Genomic DNA, 21158 nt, shown 5'->3' on the forward strand with positions numbered 1-21158 from the left:
ATTGCCTTCCCCCACCCATCCCCCACCCAGAGTCAATCCCCACTCTAATGTCCATTTCCATGGGTCATTCATACATGCCCTTTGTTTAGTCCCTCCTCCTTTTCACCACTGTCCTTCCCCATCCCCTCTGGTCACTTTCAGTCTGCTCCATGTTTCCATGCTTATGGTTGATTTTGTTTGTTAGTTTATTTTGTTGAATAGATTCAACTTATAAGTGAGATCATATGGTATTTGTCTTTCACCGACAGGCTTATTTCACTTAGCATAATATTCTCCAGTTCCATCCATATGTTGCAGAAGGTAGGAGTTCTTTTTTTTTTTTTAAATGCAGGTTTTACTTATTTATTCTTGCTAATATTCTTATCTCCTTATCTCAGCCTCTTCCAATCCACCCTCCACACCTCACCTCCATCATGGAGACTTTACTAAAATACAGTCAGACCATAACCTTCCCCAAATTTTAGGTACCTAGACCACAAGCTCCATGTGGCTGGTACAAGAACCTATTTTCCTTTCTCCATAGCTGAGATTTAAAGAAATAAACATAATCAGATCATGTCTTCCTTCTGCTTAAAATCCTCTAGTGGCTACCTGCTGTAATGGCCTCTAAATGCCATCAGGAGAGCCCGCCCTCTGACCCCGCCTCCCTCCGAGCTCCGTGTTGGCTCTGCCCCACTGGCTGGCCTGCTGTGCTTCAGATGCCCCAGGGTCCCCTTCACTGCTGCCCCCTCAGCCTGGAACACTCTTCTGCCACATCTCCAAGAGCTCCTTCTTGTCACTTAGGCTTCAGCTCAAATGCCACCCTCTCTAATATTCTCCCTCACCAAGTCCACACTGCTGTTAGATTTTCTTAGTATGAACAGTAAGATGATCACTTTCTGATATAGTATTCATATTTTATTTATTTTACCCATTTCTTATGTCTCCGCTACTGGATTTAAGCTCCATGAAACCAGGAGCCTTTGTCTCACACAGCGCTGTAGCCGAGTGTCAGGAATAGTGCCCAGCACGTCGTAGGGGCTCAGGAAGTACTGGGTAAATGAATGCTTGTGCGCTCTGTATTCCTACCTGGGACCTAATACAGTGCTTGTCACAGGTGTACCTTAAAAGAATGAAAAGTCTTAACTTCCTATCCTCTTAAGATACAGTCTAAGTCTTCAGTATATGTACGCATGCCGGGCCCTTCATGCCTTAGACCCTGGCCGTCTCTCCTATTGCTCCTCTTCCCCCATTATATTCTCCAAATACTGAATTTCCTGCTGTTATCTGACCTACCATGTCATTTTGCATTGCCATGCCTTTCCGTGTGGTGCTCCTCTGCCTGGAACAGCCCAACTGCCATGAAGCCTGTCCTTCACCACGGTCCACCCCTATGCACAGCTGATTGGCCTCTGACTTGCGCGGAGCCTTGAACATGTTTGTTACTGAGTTTCTCATACTGAAATGCAATGCTCCTTTTTAACCATCTCTGTCTCCTTTAATAGATAATGCACTCCTGGTAGAGCAGGGAGCATGCCTTACTTATCTCTCTAGCACCTAACTGGATGCCTGGCATTTAGTAAAATCTCAATTAATATTTGTTGGATCAAATTATCCATACTTCAGCTATACTAGTACAAGCATTTAAAAAAAGTTGCCAAAATGCCTCCATTTCAAAATATGCCTGCTTGCTGTTAAAGATGTAAAACTACCCTATCAGCTTACTAAGAGCATGAGACTTCAACTTACCAAAATGATGAGCTCTAATAACTACATGAATCTGTTTCACACTGAAAAAATACAGTATTTTCCTAATAACTATTACCAAGGCAAAAAAGCACTTATGACAGAGCTACACAATTGCAGTTTTTTAAAAAGTATAATAATCTTAAAAAAAAAAACACTAAGAAAACTAATACTTACTTATTTTTAGTCAGTCATTAGCTTGGAATCTGGCTTACTTCTCACAGGCCTTTCCAAAAAACATGATACTAGTCGTTCCAAAGTCTTTTTAAGAGATTTCATTTAAACAACTGCTAACACAGCTGGCCTGAGGTTTTCATCCCAATCATAGCACCAATTACATAAACCCAATACAAAGCACAAAGAAATGAAAAACAAAAGCGGTCCTTAGAGAAGACACAGCGCCACAGAAGATGCTCACCATCCCCAGAAGCGGCTGTACATGAACCTAATCACATTCTGCAACACAAGATGCTCATTAAAAACACTCAAGATTATTTTTAACCTGTAGGTCATTTCCTTAATCCATCAACTGTATTTTATCATCAGAATTGACTTTCGTTTAAAAACAACCCACCAGGTTAGAAATACTGGACACAAATCAAATAATTAGCATTATCAGACGAAAACTCTTTGGAAAGGAAAGCAAGGGATGTAACAAAGAGTGCTAGAAAGAACCCAGATTGGCCATGCACCAGCCCCCATTTCTCCCCACCTCAGGCAGCTGGCTGTTAGCATTGTCTAGAGAAGGCTCCAAACTTGGGGTCTCATCTCTGATTTGAAGCACTTCTTCTGTTGAGATGCTGCCCGTGGAATCTTGAGACTGAAGAAGTAAATCGGGATGGTCTGGCAGGGTTTCATCTGCAGCAGACTCATTGTTTAACTAAGAGGAAAAATAGTAGAACGAGGAATTTATGTATGAGTCGGTGACGGTCACCAAGGCCACAAGAAACATGTCTGTATCATAAGATAATTGAGGGGGAGGTGAGTTAGAAACGGCTCCTATCACTTCCTGAAGTGGCCTTTTGCCCCATGCAGTCAGTCAGAACTGGTGCATGCAGCTAACCCCTCAGCAGAAGTGAGATATCCTTCATGCAGGTTATGTTTTGCTCAACAAAACCTATCAAAGGGAAGAGCTCGATGTAATTATGTTCGTCTTGAACTGAAATTCCTTTTTATGGTGAGGCCCTGTGTTTTCAGCGGTCTGAGTGCTTGTGAGCCGGGGGCTCCTCCCCGTCTGTGGCTTCAGAGCCCCGCACACGGTGGCTTCTCAGGAGGCAGCGTTAATTCTAATTCTGAACTGGCCGTCTCCCTAAGTAGAAATCAGTACCACAAAACTTCAGCAATACAAAAAGAATCAGGACAATAAAGTTGTTGTAATGACAGTCCATCGTTAGTTGGTTTATGGTCTTTGAAAAGTGGTAGTAATTAGAATAAAACAAAATATTACATTGTCCTTTTTTTTTTTAAGCTGGGTTGTAAATTTTTCATGGTCAAAATTTAACGTAAGAAATATGAAGTTTGTGATGCAAAGTAGGTGAAGGCAAAACTAACTTTTTTCCCATGAGAGAAAGCAACTTCAAGTTCTTTTTTACCTCACCACCACTATGACTAGGGGTGGCCTTGCCAGGAGCCAGTTCATTCTGCCCCAAGGCGCTCGTGAGGGCTGGCCTTTATTGAGCACTGACTATGGGCGAGGTGGCTTTCCTCCTTACGCAAGTGCCCTTAAGGCAGACACAATCAGGAGTCCAGTTTCAAATGGGAGATTATATCCATATCCGGTTGGTGACAACGACAACCTCTGAGCCTACACTCCGGCTCCTGGGAGGGCCTGTGCGTCCTTCACACTGTCACTGTCACTGCCACTGCCACCAGCAACGCGACCATTCCTATAAATGAAAACAGTCCCGTGGAGGACCAAGCATGGGAGGCATGGCTCTAGAGGCCTGGTGCACACCCAGCTACTAGCCCAGGACAAGTCACTTCATCTGCAGAACTGCAACAACCATCCTTACCTCTGGTGGTTCAGGAGTTACAGTGACTAATACGCATAAAACCCCATGAACAGAGACTAGTGCATCTTAAAACACTCAGCGAATCACAACTACTGTCTTTCTAAGGCTTAAATGGGGGGTTAGTTGAGAGACAGACTGGGGCAACAATGAGATGCTGAAAAGTGAGGTGACAGGAAGCCAATCACAAACTGACAACTTTACATCTGGTCTAAAGCCCGCTCAGCCCGTCATTCAACATCACTGTCAACATTTTCCTGGCAAACTGAGGGTGGCACAAATGAGTCCCCATTGAAAGGCGGCACCGTTTCATTCGGTGTGAAACAGGCACTCATAAAAGCGTGGTGGAGCTGTAGGTTATGCCTATCCTGGCCGGCTGATCCCCGGGCACGTGTCCCGTGGCGGCTGCCCCTCACACGGCCGCCGTGCAGCTCCCACCTGCTCCCACCGTGCCTTTGCCTGCCTTCCCCCCTCTACTTCCGAGGAACACACTGCTCTGCAGCCCTCTTTTTCTCATTTTTCACTCACTCTTTAACGCTCTGCCACCCAGCCCTTGTGATACAAGTCAGAACCTCCATCTAATTGACTTCATTGTGAAAGAGACCAAAGTTGTGCTCAATCTTTCCACATTAACTAGGAAAGAAAAGCGGGTAGCGAATTAAGCAGTGTTGGTGTTCACACTGATACTAAAAACAGGCTTCATTTGAGAGGCGGTCCTCTCAAAGTGCCCAGACCAACCCGCCGCTCCCAGGAGGGAAGCGGCATAGGTAAAATGCGTCGTAGTGAACGGGTGTGCGGCGGCACCTCCAACGTGCAGTCCTGTCATGGATAGTGGGGTACTCCACTACTGCTGCGATTCTGTATTTTCATTTCAGTGTGTGCTTTGTACCCAAACTGAAATGAAAAACAGAGTATCAAAGCAGTAATTACTAGGTTGGAGGGTAAGAGCCCAAGGGGACCGGCCGTCACGGTGGGAGAAGGTGGCTGTGTACCATCTGTGAGCGTGAGAGGATCTGGCTTGCTGTGAGTGCTGCTTCCTCTTCTGAGGACTCGTCTGTGTCCTCCTGGTTTGTCAGGTTCAGGCTGGGGGTGCTGCTGGAGCACTGGTATTCCTGGAGGGATGGCGTGTCCCCTTTGTCCATACTGTCCAGGGAACGTCTGCGGACTCCCCAGTTGAAATTGTCCATACTTTCACCCTGAAAAAGCAAGACGTGATTTCTAAGACCTCACATACATGCTTACAACTACACCAGGAAAACATACACCCAGATGAAAAATACTTAATGCATTGTCATAAGCAGAGTTTCAATCAGCCCTTCAATTTCTTGAAACTTTTAAAACATCATTAAATATTTATATTTCGAGAGATCAAAATATTTTATTGATAACCTGTTTTAACTAAATGATTTTCTTAACTTTCTATATTGTATTATTGGGGATCAACTAAATCTACTTTCTAGGCCATGTCTAGTCTAATACACAAACACAAATGAGATCACAAAGAAGACAAACACATCACAGACAACAACAGAAAAACAATCCACAACACCAGGCTGCAACTTACCTGCAGCTCCTGGTTAGCAAAAAGGAAAACACACAGAATTAGAAAGAACGAAGACAAACATTTAAATATACACTACACTTCTGGGGAAAACTCTTTGTGATTTCTCTAACTCAAAGACTGATTCAAGCTCTGGATTAAGCTTTGTGCAGGAAGCCAACATGTGATTTAAATTACTTTTTAATACAAAATATGCGAAAAAGTCAGACAGACACTTAAAACAACATTTCTTTAATACACTTCAGCAACACAAACTTTAAGAGAATCTTCAAAATTTACGTAGATTTAATACTTGATACAATGAAAAACTGACTTACAATAAAATACATTCAGGTGACAACATACAAGGTCATAATTATTTTAGACTGTAGGATGGTTCTGACTAAACCAAATAGCCATTTCTTATTATAAAATAGTTCAAGCTATTACAGTTATGAAAACATAACTTTTGCCAACTTCAAAAGGTCAAGAGGAAATATGACAAATTCTATGTCACCTCAAATTTACATGTTAAGTTTCTGTTATTCTAACCTGATTCTCCTTTTGTAAGGATATAATTCTTACAACTCTCTCTTAAGCCTTGATATGACAAATTACAGTGAGCTGGCTAGCAAAATCTAATGTGTGTTCCTTTACTCAAGAGAGATTGTCCAGAATAGAGGTTTTCAAATCCTTTTTTCTAAAAAAAGTAAGGCAGAAGAATACTTATTGCAAATGAAATTTAACATGGAAGTCAACTGCATAAAACTGATGAATGAAACCAGAGCCGCTCTAGCTGAACCAGGAGCTCCAGCCATTTGGCCCGTGGACCTCCCCGTTTCCCAAGGTATGTCCCAGGAGCCCTGGAGCTCTGCAGGTCCGAGCTGGAAAGGCCCCCTTCCTAGAACATATTTCAAACACTATCAGGTGGCATAACACATGATAATGGCCGCAGCCCTCAACACAGCCTTAACTTCATTAGCAGTTAAGCTTGTTGTGTAGCAGTCTTTCCTGTTACCATATTTAAACAAGACTGTTACTTAGATTTTAGAAAACCTCTATCATTTGATTTGGCCTAATTGTGAGGCAGAATTAGCACAATGCCCCCTAAAATGCTGTCTCTTGAGGAAGACAGAATAAGCCTCTTTAATTTAATCGAACTAAAGTTGTATTCAAAAGCCGTTTTTATTACCACTGACATTTTAGAGTACTGGATGAACTTGGAGGGATTTATAGTGTTCTTTAAAAAAAAAAAAAAAAAAAAGCAAACAAAAAATAACCTTACCATTACAAAAATGTCAAGAGCCTATCCTAAATTCTGAACTCTAAAAAGCAAATAACTACAAAGGAATTTAGAAGCTGCACATGCCCTTGAGGTAGGGCAGCAGGTCTCTCCAACCCATCCCAGCTTCTTGCCTAATTGTTCATTCAAGTCTGTCCTGCTTCCTACAACATGCTTTTCAAGTTGTGGATGTGAAATCTATTTTAAAGGGTGGTGAACTGCCCCTTTTGAAAACAAATATAAAATGAAAGGAAGAGAATAGAAAATATCAGGGTGCATAAAGCAATGAGTGAGGACACATACTCTTGAAACTTTTATTTTAAAGGTGTGTGCATGATGTATTTGGATGTGATATAAAATGTATTACTAACTATGAGTACCAAAAAGAGTTTAAAAATCGCTGCCCTACATGTTGCTGAGCCTGAGCAATTGTGTCTTTGGGAAAGGGTGAAATGGCGAACTGTTCTACAGAAGCCTGTACAGGTCCTAGGCTAGTGTGAAGGCCATGTGTCTGCTAGAGCCACCGTGTGCATAGCCTCATACGCGCAGGGAGGCTGAGCATGTAAGACGACCGCCCCGATCTGGTCTCCTATCGACAACGAACGGTGGGACATGGCACAGGCCATTGCGTTTCATCCCTCCACCTCACCTATTGGAGCCAAAGGAAATGGCCCTTCAAGAGAGTTGATAAATTCCTATGTGTTACATGAGTGACTTGAATTCTTTGTTCAAAGATATACCGATGACATGGCATGGATACTTGTAAGACATCTGGAGCTCTTGAATACAGACATTTGTAACAGTTTTATAATGAACCTTTTTTTTTTTATTGTTTTTATTTTTTTTTTACCTATTTGACATAAACCTCTCAGGTTTAGGTGACTGCGGTTTAGGGTACTGACCTCAGTTACAGGGATAGGTTCCCAAGCCAACCAGGGCAATCCTATCTGCTCTGCCTGAGTAACTGTTTCAGAAACTGGCGAATGTCTCCATGTGGGCAAATGAGATGTGACAGGAAATTTGGTAAAGGGTTTAGAAAAGCAACTTCTTTCCTTTCCTGGGAGCCTTTCTGGAAGTGACCCTTACTTCTTCCAGACACTGTTGCCGTGAACAGAAGGCCACACACAACAGTGACAACTGTCTTTCTGCTGTCTGGGGTCAAGCTGACTTAAAGAGAAAGGCAGGGCCTAGAGATCTGCAGAGAAAGGGTGAGAGGCCACACTGAGCTCTGCCTGGAGAAGCCATGACTCTGGGCGACCTCAGTTTTGTGGGCTAACAAATACACTTTTTGAGTTGGATTTTCCATTTAGAAAGCATCTGAATGACATGACCATCAATTTGATCTAAACTGAGTCAATTTAGAGGAGAAAGCCCTTTGGGTATTGAATGAAAGGAGACATTTAAGAGCGCTGGCCATATCCTAAGGAAGAAAGCGGTGAGCCACAGGAAGGGTCTCCCTCATTTGCCATCAAAACAAGTTTCAGAGAGCCAAAGCCTGTTTAATCTCCAATTTAGTGTAAGTACCACATTCTTTAAAATTGTTTGATAAATTTTAATTTAATTTTGTTACTATTTTGCTGCACATTAATTTATATATCACATGCCAAACGTTTAAGTCTAAACTCACCCTACATTTAAAAAATACTTTTGCTACAACATAGGAAATGCAGTCGATAATATTGTAATAACTGTGCATGGTGCCAGGTGGGTACTAGACTTACTGGTGGGAATCACTTTGTAAGTTATATAAATGTCTAACCACTATGTTGTACACCTGGAACTAATATAATATGAAATGTCAACTGTAATTGGAAAAAAACTAAGAAAACAACTTTTGATGAAATCTGCTTTTTATTTTCTATTTTTAAAGATAAAGACAAAAAAAATTAGATGTTCCTCTTTTATTTCAGACTTATTCTGCTACTGGACTAACTGTACTAATCACATCAGTTCCCAAGTGAGGTTTTTATCTTTTTGACCTTACCCTGACCTTAATAAGGAAAGAGTCTCTGGTCAAATCTTCAATTTTTATACAGTTACAACTATTCTATAAATATTACAATAGAAAGCCCATATCCTTACCTCTGCATCTTCCAATTCAACATCTAAAAAGTCAAAATCCTTAAAAACTCCAAACTGTTGTTCACTGGTATTATCTTCCACCACCACTTCTTCCTCTTGAATTATGTCTTCTGTTGCAGAAATTAGGCTGGTCTGTTGGTCACCAACTTCTAAATCTTCGTTAGAAGAAAATACCACCTGGCCCCCCGACAAAAAAAGCCATCTGTCAGTTTTGTCATTCTTTACATGCGACATTAGTGCCCTAAGAGCCACCGCAGGCCTCAACTGGCAATGAATTCTGAGCTCTCATTTGGTCTGCATGTTAACCTCTAACTGGTTGACTAGTTCAGTAGCATAGCTGCCAAGAGTCTCAAAGACAAGTCATATTTTTTTCATGCTTAGTCAATACCATAAGCCAGGTAAGTTTTAAAAAAGCAGGCAAGAAGACAGAGTAATTCCCCTTTCTTCATGGAATAACATGATTTTTAAAACCTTTACACATGCTTTCATGATTACTCACTGATGGATTCTTCGGAAGGCCAGATTCTGGACCACACAGAGAAAGCACATTCATTAACTTTTCTCTTGTTCTTCGCTAAGGAAAAAAAATTCAAATGCTAGGATTACTGTTAAGATAAGACAATTTCTCAAGTTTTCAAACACATGATAAAGTTGATTGTTCTATTCCATGAATGTTCAGTTTTAATGTACCTGTGATAACTGTGGCCTTTTCCAGCTAACAGGGACCAAGGCATTAGAATTAGAACCAGAAGAAGTGGAAGAAGTACTTCTAGTAACAGCAATAACTTTTGGTTTCCCATTCCTTCCAGCTGCAGTATGCTGATCACCATATTTGTTTCCAATAATCGGTGTCTACATAGAAACAAAATGCCAGTGTTTGACTCAAATATTTCAATATAAAAGAGTTGATAGGATAGGTATGACTTTTTTTAAATAAACCAACCAAAAAAACAGCGTAAGGAGAAAAATTACTTTGCATGCAGAAGATGCTACAAAAATCAAAGATGTCTTTTTTTAAATCAAGAGATTTCACTTTATCAAAAATGAGTTTCTGAGACTATTAGAGCTTATTCCTATTTTCAATATAGATCCGCTTTCTTTCAAAACAACCACCTCTGACCTTTCCCAAAGTGATTATAAACTACATCTTCTTTGAAAGCTCAGAAAATGTAAAAATAATTTTAAAAAACCTTACCATTCAGATTTATTGTCTATTAATATTTTGATGTTTTTTAAATGCACATTGTTTAGTGTGCTTCAATAATGTGCTTTTGGGAAGATTCAAGCTAAGTAACAACTTCAAAGAGGAAGATATCTGTGACTACAAATCTGATGTATAATATTTCCAAAATTTATTTCAGTAAAAATTCTGTGAAGATTCAGAACTCATTTATGTGTATCTGGCTTTGTGAACCATCTTGAATGCAAATTGTATTTGAAAATAATATTCAAGCTGATTTGCATGTTGTCCAAGTCCCTTTTTATGATTGGGTGCCCACTTATCTCCCTAACCTGAGCTTCTACCATTTCCCCTTGAACTTCACACACTAGCAAAACCAAACTTGCTATTGTTTCCCAAACATGCCATACTTTTCTGGACCTATGTTCTGGCACACGCTGCCCCTTTTGCATGGAATATTCACCACGCACACTCCTATTTATCTCTGAAGGGCAACTCCAGATTTCTAAGCAGACCTTCTCTGCCAGCACTAGCACCTCTGAGTGATTATACGAGGACAATCTGCCATGTGACAGTGGATTGTTTATGTGCCCGTCTCCCTTACGATGCAAAATCCCCCGGACCATGTGTGATTCATCTCTGTCCCTCTAGTACATCTCCAGGGCCTACGCATAGCAGGTACTTAGGAACTTTTGAAGAAAAAAATTAAAATCAAGTATAGCAAATATTTTGAGAATTCATATCAGTGCTTCAAACAGATTGTTACCCCATTAATTTCTGACCTGGAAGAACACAAAAACACAGTTACTCTATCATAGTCCCACGCTATGTGCTCCATGTTAGAAATCCTCAGATGATTTTAACTAAAACATTAGTAATAAACATACTTTCTATCTAAAAAAACCCCCCAAAAACCCAGTAAGCTCTGGATAAATTCCAATACCAAAACTGCATAAAAATTAAAATAAAATCTATGTATTCCTAATTAAAATATGATTAGATCTTCAACTTTTATCTTTTCCAAATCCCCTGCAATACTTGATTCATAACTTCTCTCTCGAAAAATTCCCCCTCTGGCTTGTAAAAGTCCCTTTCAGTAGCACAAAGGCCACCAAGACTGGGTTCACGTGCTGGAGAAAAAAAACTGGGGTTCCTCACAAGGCTCAACAGTCTTTACATGAGGTTTGTGTTAATATGTGACATAGTCGGGGCCCGGGTTTCTTCTGGGACTGGCGGGCCTGCCTCTGTGTTGCCCTCAAGCGTTGGGCTTCTCAGTCCTCAGTTTATTTTAGCCTTGCTCCTTCCACAATTTCAGCTTTCTACTTATACGACACTGAAAACCCTTAAAACTTTTTATTTCCACCCGAGTTTTCTTCTGAAACTTGACCTGCACACCTAATTGACTACTAGGCACCTGTTTGTATGTTTCTTAGCTACTTCAAAGTCAATATAGTCAAGACTGGACTCACCACCCAGCACTCCTTCCTGCCAAGATCTGTTCTCCTTCAATTCCCATTCTCTTTGAATGGTACCAACATTCATGCAGTTTTTAAAGCAACTTTCCTTATCATCTCTTCCCTACTTAGCACCTCTTCTCCTTCCCATCAAATCCCATCAATTACTTGCTCAGTCTTTTTGAAAACCATTCCTTCCCTCTTCATTTCCTCTGCAGTAGAAACAGTCCAACATAATCTTTTGCTCAAATTATTCTAACAGATTCCTTAGTGATCTCCCTCCCCTTCTCCTTGGTCTATTTTCCATCCGGTTGCCAGACTGATCATCCTAAAATGCAAATTCTAATATGAGTATTTCCCACTGTAGCTAAAAATCCTTTAAGAGCTCTTCTATTGCTTCAAGATAAACCATCTTGTTACTAAGGCAGGCTATACCCCTGTGGCCTTACCCCTCAAACTCTACCTTCAGCTTCATTTCTCATCACACTCTACCTCTATTCTCTGCATTCTGTGCTCAGGGTATGCTGCACTAATTGGAAGTTTCCAGAGTACCATACTTTCTTACAATTACAAGCCTCCATTCACACAGGCTGCCTTTTCCTGGATTTAATCTCCCCATCTCGAGCTTCCACAAACACATGCCTGTCTAGCGTTACTTCTCTTTCAACACTCAGCTCAGGTCAGGTTAGTTGTACATATATTCCAGCCAAGCAGTGATCACAATTTTTATTTGCCCATCTCCCCAGGAGAATGTGAGCTTCTGGTGAGGCCTGCTCCCTCTTCCCCTCCCCTTTTCACAGCCCCTACCTCAGCGTCTCCTGCTGAGCATGAGCTCAGTCAACGCATGTGGCGCAAAGAAAATTTCTACGAGAGCATCTGCGTCAGTTACGGAGCATCTTACCTCAGATATATCAAAGTGAAAATCTAAGGTCTTCCCAGGCAACTCCTTAGAGACATTATTAAAAATCTTAGTGAAGGATATTTCTGGAGAACTTGTATCTCCTCCATAGGTCTTGGGGCTATCGTTGGGTACAACAAGACTTGCGGAGCGAGACACCACCAGTTTTAATATGTTAAGGGCTTCCTTCCAATAAGGACTCTGATTAAAAAATATAATAGACATGTAAGAGTTACAAATATATATTTAAGAACAAAAATTTAAGTTATACTGTAACAATGAAAATGTTGTTTCTACAAAAACTCTTGTAAATTATTCATTTTTATTTTGAAGTCCTTAACAGAGGATCTGAGTTACAAAAGGAAAGAAAACAAGTTATTATTTACACCATTATCTTCATGAGATACGATATACTTAATAATGCTTCCAAATCAGAATATCTTGCATTTCTCCCAATAAGTGCTTTATAAATATTAGTAATGGTAAACAAAGGAGTTATACATATGTCAACATTCTAGATGAATGAATTTTACAGTTTTATGGCTCTAACTATTTTAAGTTTTGGAGATGAAACATTTTTAATACATACTTTTTTAGACATAAAAATGCTAAAAAATATTTCGATTTTTGTCAATGATCCAAACCCCAAATGATAAGTGAAAACACTGTGCTAAGGTGGTGCTTTCAGGGATGACTGAGTCGGGTAGGGTGCTTTTGCTCCTTATATACATGGTGGCTATGCTTTTGGGTTGTATTTCTGCTTTTCTTAGTTTTGTATGCTTCTACTGAAAAAATTTAGGAATAATATACATGATAAATTCATATGTGTAGAAGAATCAATGTTGAATAAAGAATTTATAATATTTTCCCTTTACTGTCTACTGAAAAGAATACGTATAAAAACTACTTTTTTCGTATTTATGATACCAATATCACATTTCAACCTTGCATTATACATATTGTTTCACAGTTGGTAATTCTGGGCTGGGACCCCATTAAAACAACAAAGGGAAATGAAAAATCTCTCACAGAACTGAGTTATCCAATGTAGTGAATGACATCCTGTTAAAAGATACCTAAAGCACAACATATTTAATAATAAAAATGTCTACATAATGTTGTGACATTTTAGGCATATCATTGTAAAAAACAACATTTATTCAAGTAGAAATTGTTTTTTTCTGACAAAAATAATTAGAGGCTCTAGGTATAATAAAATACAGAAACTTCTTCAGGAATTTCTGTTAATTATATGGGTTACTGTATTCTAAATGTAAAAGATTATTAGGAGTTCAATTCTGTGAAATGTTCAATGTTTGAATAAAGTAGAAGTCATTAACTATAATGACCTAAAAGCTACACATGACCTTGGTTCACACAACACTTAAAAATACATTTGAAAAAAAAATTGAGTCAACATTATAAAGTTAGAAGATTTAAGAGAAAAACCCAGGTCTCTGGCTTCTTTAAAAAACAAAAACAAAAAGAAACAAAACAAAAAAACAAAGCTGGAAGCTGTAGCCACACTGGACCTGGATTCCAACGTGGCAGCTGTCCAGGGCGGAGCAGTTGTGCTGTTCCGGGGAGCGTGCGTGCGGTGTGCTTAGACACCAGTCCCTGCCCTCTTACGATTACTCACTGGCCCAGGGGGCGTAAGCTTGTGGTTCTGCACAAAAGAAATATACATTTCCTAAATTAGTAATTCAATGTGGTATGCGTTTCTATGGGAGATCCAGCTAAATGTTTGACGAATAAATGTATGTTTTAAGAAGAAAAGAGAAATGTACTTTAGGAAAAAAAAAAACAAAAAACAAGCTTGTTAGTTGACAAAGCTTTACTCATTGAGAGATAAGATAAAAGAGATAAATAGGGTCACCAAAGACTCATGTTTTTGTCCTATTTGCAATCGATGATTTCCAAGGGAATCTAAAAAATAGCCCAGATTACCTAACAGAATAGAAAATATTTTAATACAGTTTTATTACTCCGGATATGGAGGACACAAACTTGTTGCTGGCCAAATATTTCCATTTGTACATTTTGCTTTAGAGAGAGCAAATATTGCTGGAGTAGAAACACAAAATATTAATCTGCTAAGGTCCTTGAAGAGTCTGCTCTCTAATAAGTTGTATCCACAACACTGATCAGCTCAGTGAGGCCTTTCTTAACAGATAGTTGAAAGGTAAAGTTCAGTGCTGACCAGGTTGACTTGTCATCATTTACATTAAACCAAGTCTGATTTTCTTTTAACTTTCTAAATATCTGCTGCTTAAAAAAAAAAAAAAAAATCCAGATAATGTTCCGATTTTGCTTTTTGTCTCTTACATTGAAAACACTGTTCCATGTCATAAACCTGAAAACATGATTTATGGACTTACCACTTCTTTACTCTTGGACATTTAAGTGGCTTCTGGTTTTTTATGATTATAAATCATTTTGAGATGAACATTTCCATACATAAGTTTTGTGGTCACTCACCTGCACGTATTTGCTGATAATCTTTATGATCTCCAGATTAAACTGCTTGGCTGGGGCAGCCGAGAGGTCCACGTGACTCAGGAGACTATGGATGATCTGCAGCAGTGACTGCTGCATACTGGACAATCCTTTTTCTAACAGCTAAAAGTAACAGGAAAAAAGCTGACTTTAATCAAGTGTAAGAAAATTCGATTTGATATTTATTATATTGAAAAACACAATATAATAGATTTAAGCCATGAGTTGATGGTTAGATGATTAGAAACCCAGAGACCAATAAAGGTACAAGGTAATGTCTATTATTGTTATTTGTCCTTATATTGTTTTTTGTCCAGAAAGGAGAATTAGATATTTTTCATCTTAATCTTAGCGTTTTCTTTGACTTCTTTAACTAATTTAATTGAACACCATTTATTTTAGGTTAAGAGAAAAATCGCTATATACCACCACCACCACCACAAAATAACTACCCCAAGCTACTCGCACCAGCCACTGATAAACTGTGTGATCCTGAACATATTTCTTGACTTCTCTGAGCCTCTTGATTTTTAAAAATAAAATAGCAATACTGCCTACCTCTTAGTCTTTGCAGGACAATTAAATAAAGTTTTAAATACATGTGACTTGCTTTAGTACTGCTGTTAGTAATACTTGGATAATTATTAATAATAATGCAGTAAGGATAATTTACACTAGAGAGCAACATTTGAGGCAAAGCATTCTCCCTAAAAACTTTATAAAAACTTCCTTTTTACTTGAAAGGAATGACATATTTTTTTTTAAGAAGAGATGTAATCTATATTCGCTCTCAAAGATAAGTTAAAGATTAGTGTCAGTGCTGCTTTTAGACATAAATCTACTTAAAAGTTTTGCCACAGAGCAGTGAAAAAGCCCCTCCCCCGCCCTTTTTTTGGTAAATTTACCTCTGCAAGATAAGTCACAAGATTAAATGTGGTATCTGAGAAGGAATCGTGCAGGTATCTGCATACTACGTTGATCCAGTTCGAACAGTCTCGGGAGTACGTGTGTGTGCTGTACAGGCTCATCATGTGAGCCAGATTGACAAGAGTGGGGCATTTTTCTTCTGCACAAACCTAAAAAAGTGAAATAAAATAATTTCATTCGTCAAAAATAAAGATGCAAGTTTCAAGCTGATTTCATACTAAATGTATTTAATAAAATGATGTAAATGTATATATGTTGAAGCTTCAATGCATCTTATTTCAGTACAGTAGAAAAGAGAAAACGAGAAGAGAAAAAAGTGCAAGACATTAAGAGAATAGCGATAGATGGCCTGGGAAGACGGTGCATATGTCGAATACTTCAGTGGGAGTTAAACAGTATGGCTTTTATTAGTCTAATGCTCTGTACAAGTCTTTGGTAAAAACCCATACATGATTTTGTAAACCCTATATATCATTTGGTAACTGTTTTGTAAAAAGAGTTTTGTTTCGTAAAATCTATACAAAACAGGCTGAGACTGGGAATTCTCTGGGAGGTTCAGAGCTGCTTTCAGCTCCAGCTGTTCAGGGTCTCAGTAGAGAAGTCAATTGCAAAAACCCTCAAGGTGTGTGAGATATTCAAAGGACTGCACTGGATTCTGCAGGGCAGACCTCAAACTGCTCTTCAGGAAACCACCTAAAGCTCTTACGGTCCTTGGCCCATCATTTACAGGCCACTTCAAAATACGCTGACTTGCTGGAGTTTGTTTGGTACTATGGAATCTGAATGTTTGGGGACCTTACTGACCAAAGGCACCTGTTTAGTTTGTTCCCTAAGTTACAGGTGAGGCTATTTCTTTTTCCTCCTCCGGGGAAACTCGAACAATGCAGAACTGGAAGAGGGTCACACGCGTTTTGTAAATCTATCGAAAGAAGGCTAGCCTCGATGAAATTTATTTTAATTTTCTTTTTTCCATTTTCTTCACTTATTCTTCCATCTTATTGATGCTTGGTGCACATTTACACAAACTGCCTAGAATACTGAGTAAAAAGGGTAGAGTGTTACCTTTTAAACTATATATACTGTAATTTCAACTCTCAGATGACTCTGACTTTAGTTTGATTCATCATGTGGCCATTGTCACTGGACAGGCCTGAGACATGATGATATGCAAGCGAGACTATGCAGGCTCTCACACAGTACTTTAGAAGCTATTTTATAAAAATCATTAAAAACAGCTGATTTTATGCATAAGCCGTTTTACTCCTAAGCCTTTTGCTCATAAAACAAACACCAGGGAAAAAAGGAAAATTTGGTTGATAGTTCTTATTTGTATTTCAGAATATAATAATTTATCATCTTATTTTGAAAAGTCACATGGTTTTATCATTTTACAACAATTGGTTCGTCTTCAGGAAAATTTTTTGTAGTTTAAAGAATCTTTCCTGAAGAATAAGACATTCCTATGGAATTCCTATATTTTAAAGAGCTTTTTCCTCCCCTAAAGAATGATTTTTAAAAACCTATTTTTAAGGGGAAAAAAAGATCTTTGGAATATATTCTGTGCAATTTTATAATACGCCAAGTGCCTTAGATTTATTTTGAATTTTTTGAATTACCAGGTTAAAATCTGATCCAAAGAGTATGTTATAATAAATGTTTTTAGCATACTATTTCTGCCAGAACGAACAGCTAAAAAGGACAATATTTGTCCTAAGTGGTTGCCTCATTTTGAAATTCTATGCTCTCCAAAAGCACAAACAGTAGAACCAGAGATATTTGCATAATGAGGAAGCACATAATGGCAGAAAATTACTCTCAACAGTTTAAACGAGAGATTAAGAAATCAGTTTAATTCACATCCTGCAGGTTGCTAAAAGCATACAGACGGAACCGCTGTATGTTTCTCAAAAGGAAGAAAACAGAGTTAAAAAACAATTTATGACTCAAAGAAAGCCATATATTTTATTTCCTAAAAACGAGAAAGATATCTGGAATGTCCTTTCTTTGCCTCACTGTGACAGAAGCGCTCAGGCGCTCGCACACGCCCCGGGCCGGCCGCGCTGCGCCCCTCGGCGGCGGCCGGCGGGGACCGTCAGCCACGGGCTCCGGCGGGCGCTCTCAGGGGCTTCTGCCGCTCTTATGGGGGAACGTAGGCTTTTTATTTTCTTGAAATCCCAAAGTAAGCCAATATACTTTTTCTCCCTAATATTTTCTTTCTTATCCCTCATTAAAAAACATAAGAAAACAAAAAAACACTTTTCATTTTCTAATGTGTTATTAGAATATTAAAATGAAAATTATTTTAATAAATTATTTTATATCACTTTTAGATTTCACGAATACCAATACATTTTGTTGGGTTTTTCCCTTTGGCAAATAATCATTTTCAAAATGGAGATATGGTTCCATTAACTATAATAGTGGCTCTTCTTTTTGAATACATGCTTTCAAAATAATAATGTTAAGGATCTCTCCTTATCTAATTTATTTAGAAATACAATTAAAAATGGAATCAACAGCAATGCTTTATTAAGTATTTTGTTATTTATTAAATATCATCTATTAAGAAAACCTAAAGGCTCTTCCTCTAGTTATTATGTGATTAACTGGGTTGGTAGTAGTTTTCACTCCATTGGCACCCAGAGATAAACTAGCACTTACCGGTGCTGACGTTTGGGCCACGGAGGAGTGGCTGTTTTATCTGGTGTTCTGAGTACTTGCTCTTTCCATTTTCTGATGTGCTACTTGTTAACTGATTCTCAGCTTTTTAAAAAAATTGTTTATGTAAAAAGTCTCCAGAGGATTTTACTTGTTTGTTTCCTTCTGTTTCAAACTTCTCTGAGTTTTCTCCCAGTACTACTCATCCTACTGACAGCTGCTATTCACTCACCACACCCAGTTCACCTAATTTCCTGCTGTATGTGTAGTACTTGTGAATTTATGTAACTCCTTGTAACTGGTTACATTTTTAGTCCAAAAAGCTTTATTTCCAAGACTAAATATGACCAAAAAAAATTTTAAGTGTAAGCAGAAAGCAAGATATTTGAGAGTTCATTATTATTCTTGAGAGGAAATTACTAAAAATATAAAAAGTCAATCATAGTCCCTTAAAATTAAGAGTTATAACACTTTCAAACAAATGTTAACAGATGATTTTAAAATCCAGAACTGTCCAATAGGAGGGGAGGGGCCAATAAGGAAGAAAAGAAATGAAGGGAACGGAGGGAAAAAATGAAGAGAGAATTAAAAGGAGGAAGGCAAACACAAAGAGAGAACTTTCAGAACCCAATAGTCTGCCTTCTTCCTCAGGGCCTTTGCACGTGCAGTTTCTTCTACTTAGAACACCTACTCTCAGCCATGCACTTTGTTTCTAACCCAGGGATCTTACTGTGGTTATTCCTATCCAGCCTTCAATGTCAATATTTGCTAGTGAATAACTGAATGAATTAGAAACTGCCAGAGAGGTAGAGAGGACAAAGTAGGAAAACGGAGCAGAAAAATACTCAGACTCAGAGGAGTGTTACTCTGACAAAATAATTTTATTCATTGTCCTTTGAGTGGTTGTAATTTAACTTCTTTATATGCATATAAAGAATAAAAATTTAGATGTGAAATTCACAAAAATAGTGATCCCCGCTGAAGATAAACTCTAGAAAAATGTCCCTCTAGTGTCATCTTTCAGCATAACGTTTGCTTACCTTTGCTATCCGGCTGGCTGTTTCTTTGCAAAACTGAGTTGGGCTGTCAAAATGCTGAATTAAGTGAGGCAATAAGCAAAGGATGTTAAGAGGAAAGCCTATCAAAAAAAACAAAAAGCAAACAATAACCAGTTTTATTGCATATCATTTTAAAAGTTAGAGGCATTTTTTTTTAATAATGGTTCACAGAAACCAATTCCTTTTTATTTTCTGGGGTACTTGACCTTCTGAATTCATTTTTTTTTCTTCTACAAAAGAATTTAAGGTCTCTCACATATTTAAAAAACTGAAACTGCAGAAAAGCAGAAATTAGTAGATTTTCAAACAAATGATGAGTTTACATTTCACTACACTAAAAAGCAAAGAGTAGGCGCAATTCCGCTCACGTTACCTGACAACTGGGAAGGGTCGACCAGCGAGTGCTTGGAGACAGCGATGAGCTTGCTGAGGAGGTGCACGGTCATTTCCTGTGTAGATACTGAGGTAAAACCCTTAAGGAAGAGCTGTTGAAGGCCTGGAAAATTATTCCATTTCAATTTGCTTTGTACATTTTCAATCTTCTCTCGACTCTCTGATTTATCCAAAGGCAAATGGATAAGCAGTTTGTTCAGAAGCCTGAGAGCCAGGAGGTATTCGTATTCATAATCCGATTCTAATAAAGACGCTGCTATCCAAAAGATGGTGGCCATCAGGCTGGCAGGCTCAGTAGTGGACTGCACATCATACAATCCCTTCTCTCTTAGAGAGGAAAGGCTTCTAGTCCTCGCTAAACTGCTGCTATGGTTTATCCGTCCATCCATTATATCCAGTGTGTTACTCCGCCGCCGGTCACCTCTTCGGTCACCAATTAAACTTAACCTCAAAGAGTTACTTCTTGCATTACTGTTGTATCCCAAATAACTGCTACTATTAATGGGACTTGTGCTTAGATTGAGTTGTCCAGTGCTTTTCCTGTTAGCTGCATACTTGTTTCCCATGATAGGATCATGATATGAGGTTCTTTCAAAAAGAAAAGAAAAGATGAATGCATGTTCAATCATTTTTTTTGCTACATTAATTTTACTCTTGAAAGTACTGAAAAAAAACAGTTAACTGTTATCAGGGAAAATCATCTTTAAGTATATATGACTTTGCTTAATCAAATTTGAGTTCTCCCCTCCATATTAAAACAAAGTTACAACAGTATCTTTTCTACTATGACCAACTGTTTCCTTTTAGTTGGATAAGGTATGACATGAGGTGAGAATTCTTCTGTAGTCATCACAGATAACTCCGCTCTGGGATTTAGCAAACATTACGTCTAATGCACAGTCTTTCCAAAAGAACCAAGCTCGAAAGTTAACTTTTTGGTTTCTCCTCCCTCACATTCAATTGTCATTGACTGAAAAACAACTACAGAATGTTTTCTACAGTATGCAAAATGTGAGGAATATTTGATAAAATCTATGGGGGGGGGAGTGATATATAAATGGATCCATTTATAGCCTGTTAATTGCTGTTATTAAAATACAAAGAAAATACTGTAAGAACCAAAAGGATGGAATAATTGGCCCTTCCCTGGGGCAGTTGGAAAAGCTTAGCCATGAGGCGGTATCTGAGCTGGGACATGAAGGATACTCCCCTTCAGTCAATTCAGGGTTTGCAACAAAGAGAACGAGGGAGAGAGGCAGCTCCAGGGAGAGGGAACGTATGTGGAAGGTGAGTCCCGAGGGGCCTGGCCTTCTGGGGGGACAGTGGGATGCTGAGTGTGACCGAACGGAGCTTCTCAATGAGTCACATCTCAGCCCAGGACATAAGGGACACAGCATTGCCACTTATTAGCTCTGTGACTTTCACATGTCCTCACTGTCTGAGGCTCATTTTCCCA

At 38.8% G+C, this 21158-nt stretch overlaps 1 protein-coding gene across 1 annotated transcript in view; it reads right to left on the minus strand.

Moving 5' to 3' along the window:
* Positions 1-21158, minus strand: part of FRYL (FRY like transcription coactivator) — a 148507-nt gene that overhangs the window by 21884 nt on the left and 105465 nt on the right. Inside the window, exons 44-53 of the mRNA XM_054582148.1 lie at positions 19683-20290; positions 19292-19389; positions 15572-15742; positions 14649-14789; positions 12174-12371; positions 9329-9490; positions 9138-9212; positions 8639-8815; positions 4727-4930; positions 2438-2605 (exon numbers count right to left, since the gene is read on the minus strand). Of these exons, the coding sequence (XP_054438123.1) occupies positions 2438-2605; positions 4727-4930; positions 8639-8815; positions 9138-9212; positions 9329-9490; positions 12174-12371; positions 14649-14789; positions 15572-15742; positions 19292-19389; positions 19683-20290 (2002 nt within the window). The remainder of the gene's footprint in view (positions 1-2437; positions 2606-4726; positions 4931-8638; positions 8816-9137; positions 9213-9328; positions 9491-12173; positions 12372-14648; positions 14790-15571; positions 15743-19291; positions 19390-19682; positions 20291-21158) is intronic.

The sequence above is a fragment of the Pteronotus mesoamericanus genome, unplaced genomic scaffold, assembly GCF_021234165.1.
Source record: "Pteronotus mesoamericanus isolate MK-2021 breed Mesoamerican mustached bat unplaced genomic scaffold, CSHL_Meso_final contig_68, whole genome shotgun sequence".
Lineage (NCBI taxonomy): Eukaryota > Metazoa > Chordata > Mammalia > Chiroptera > Mormoopidae > Pteronotus > Pteronotus mesoamericanus.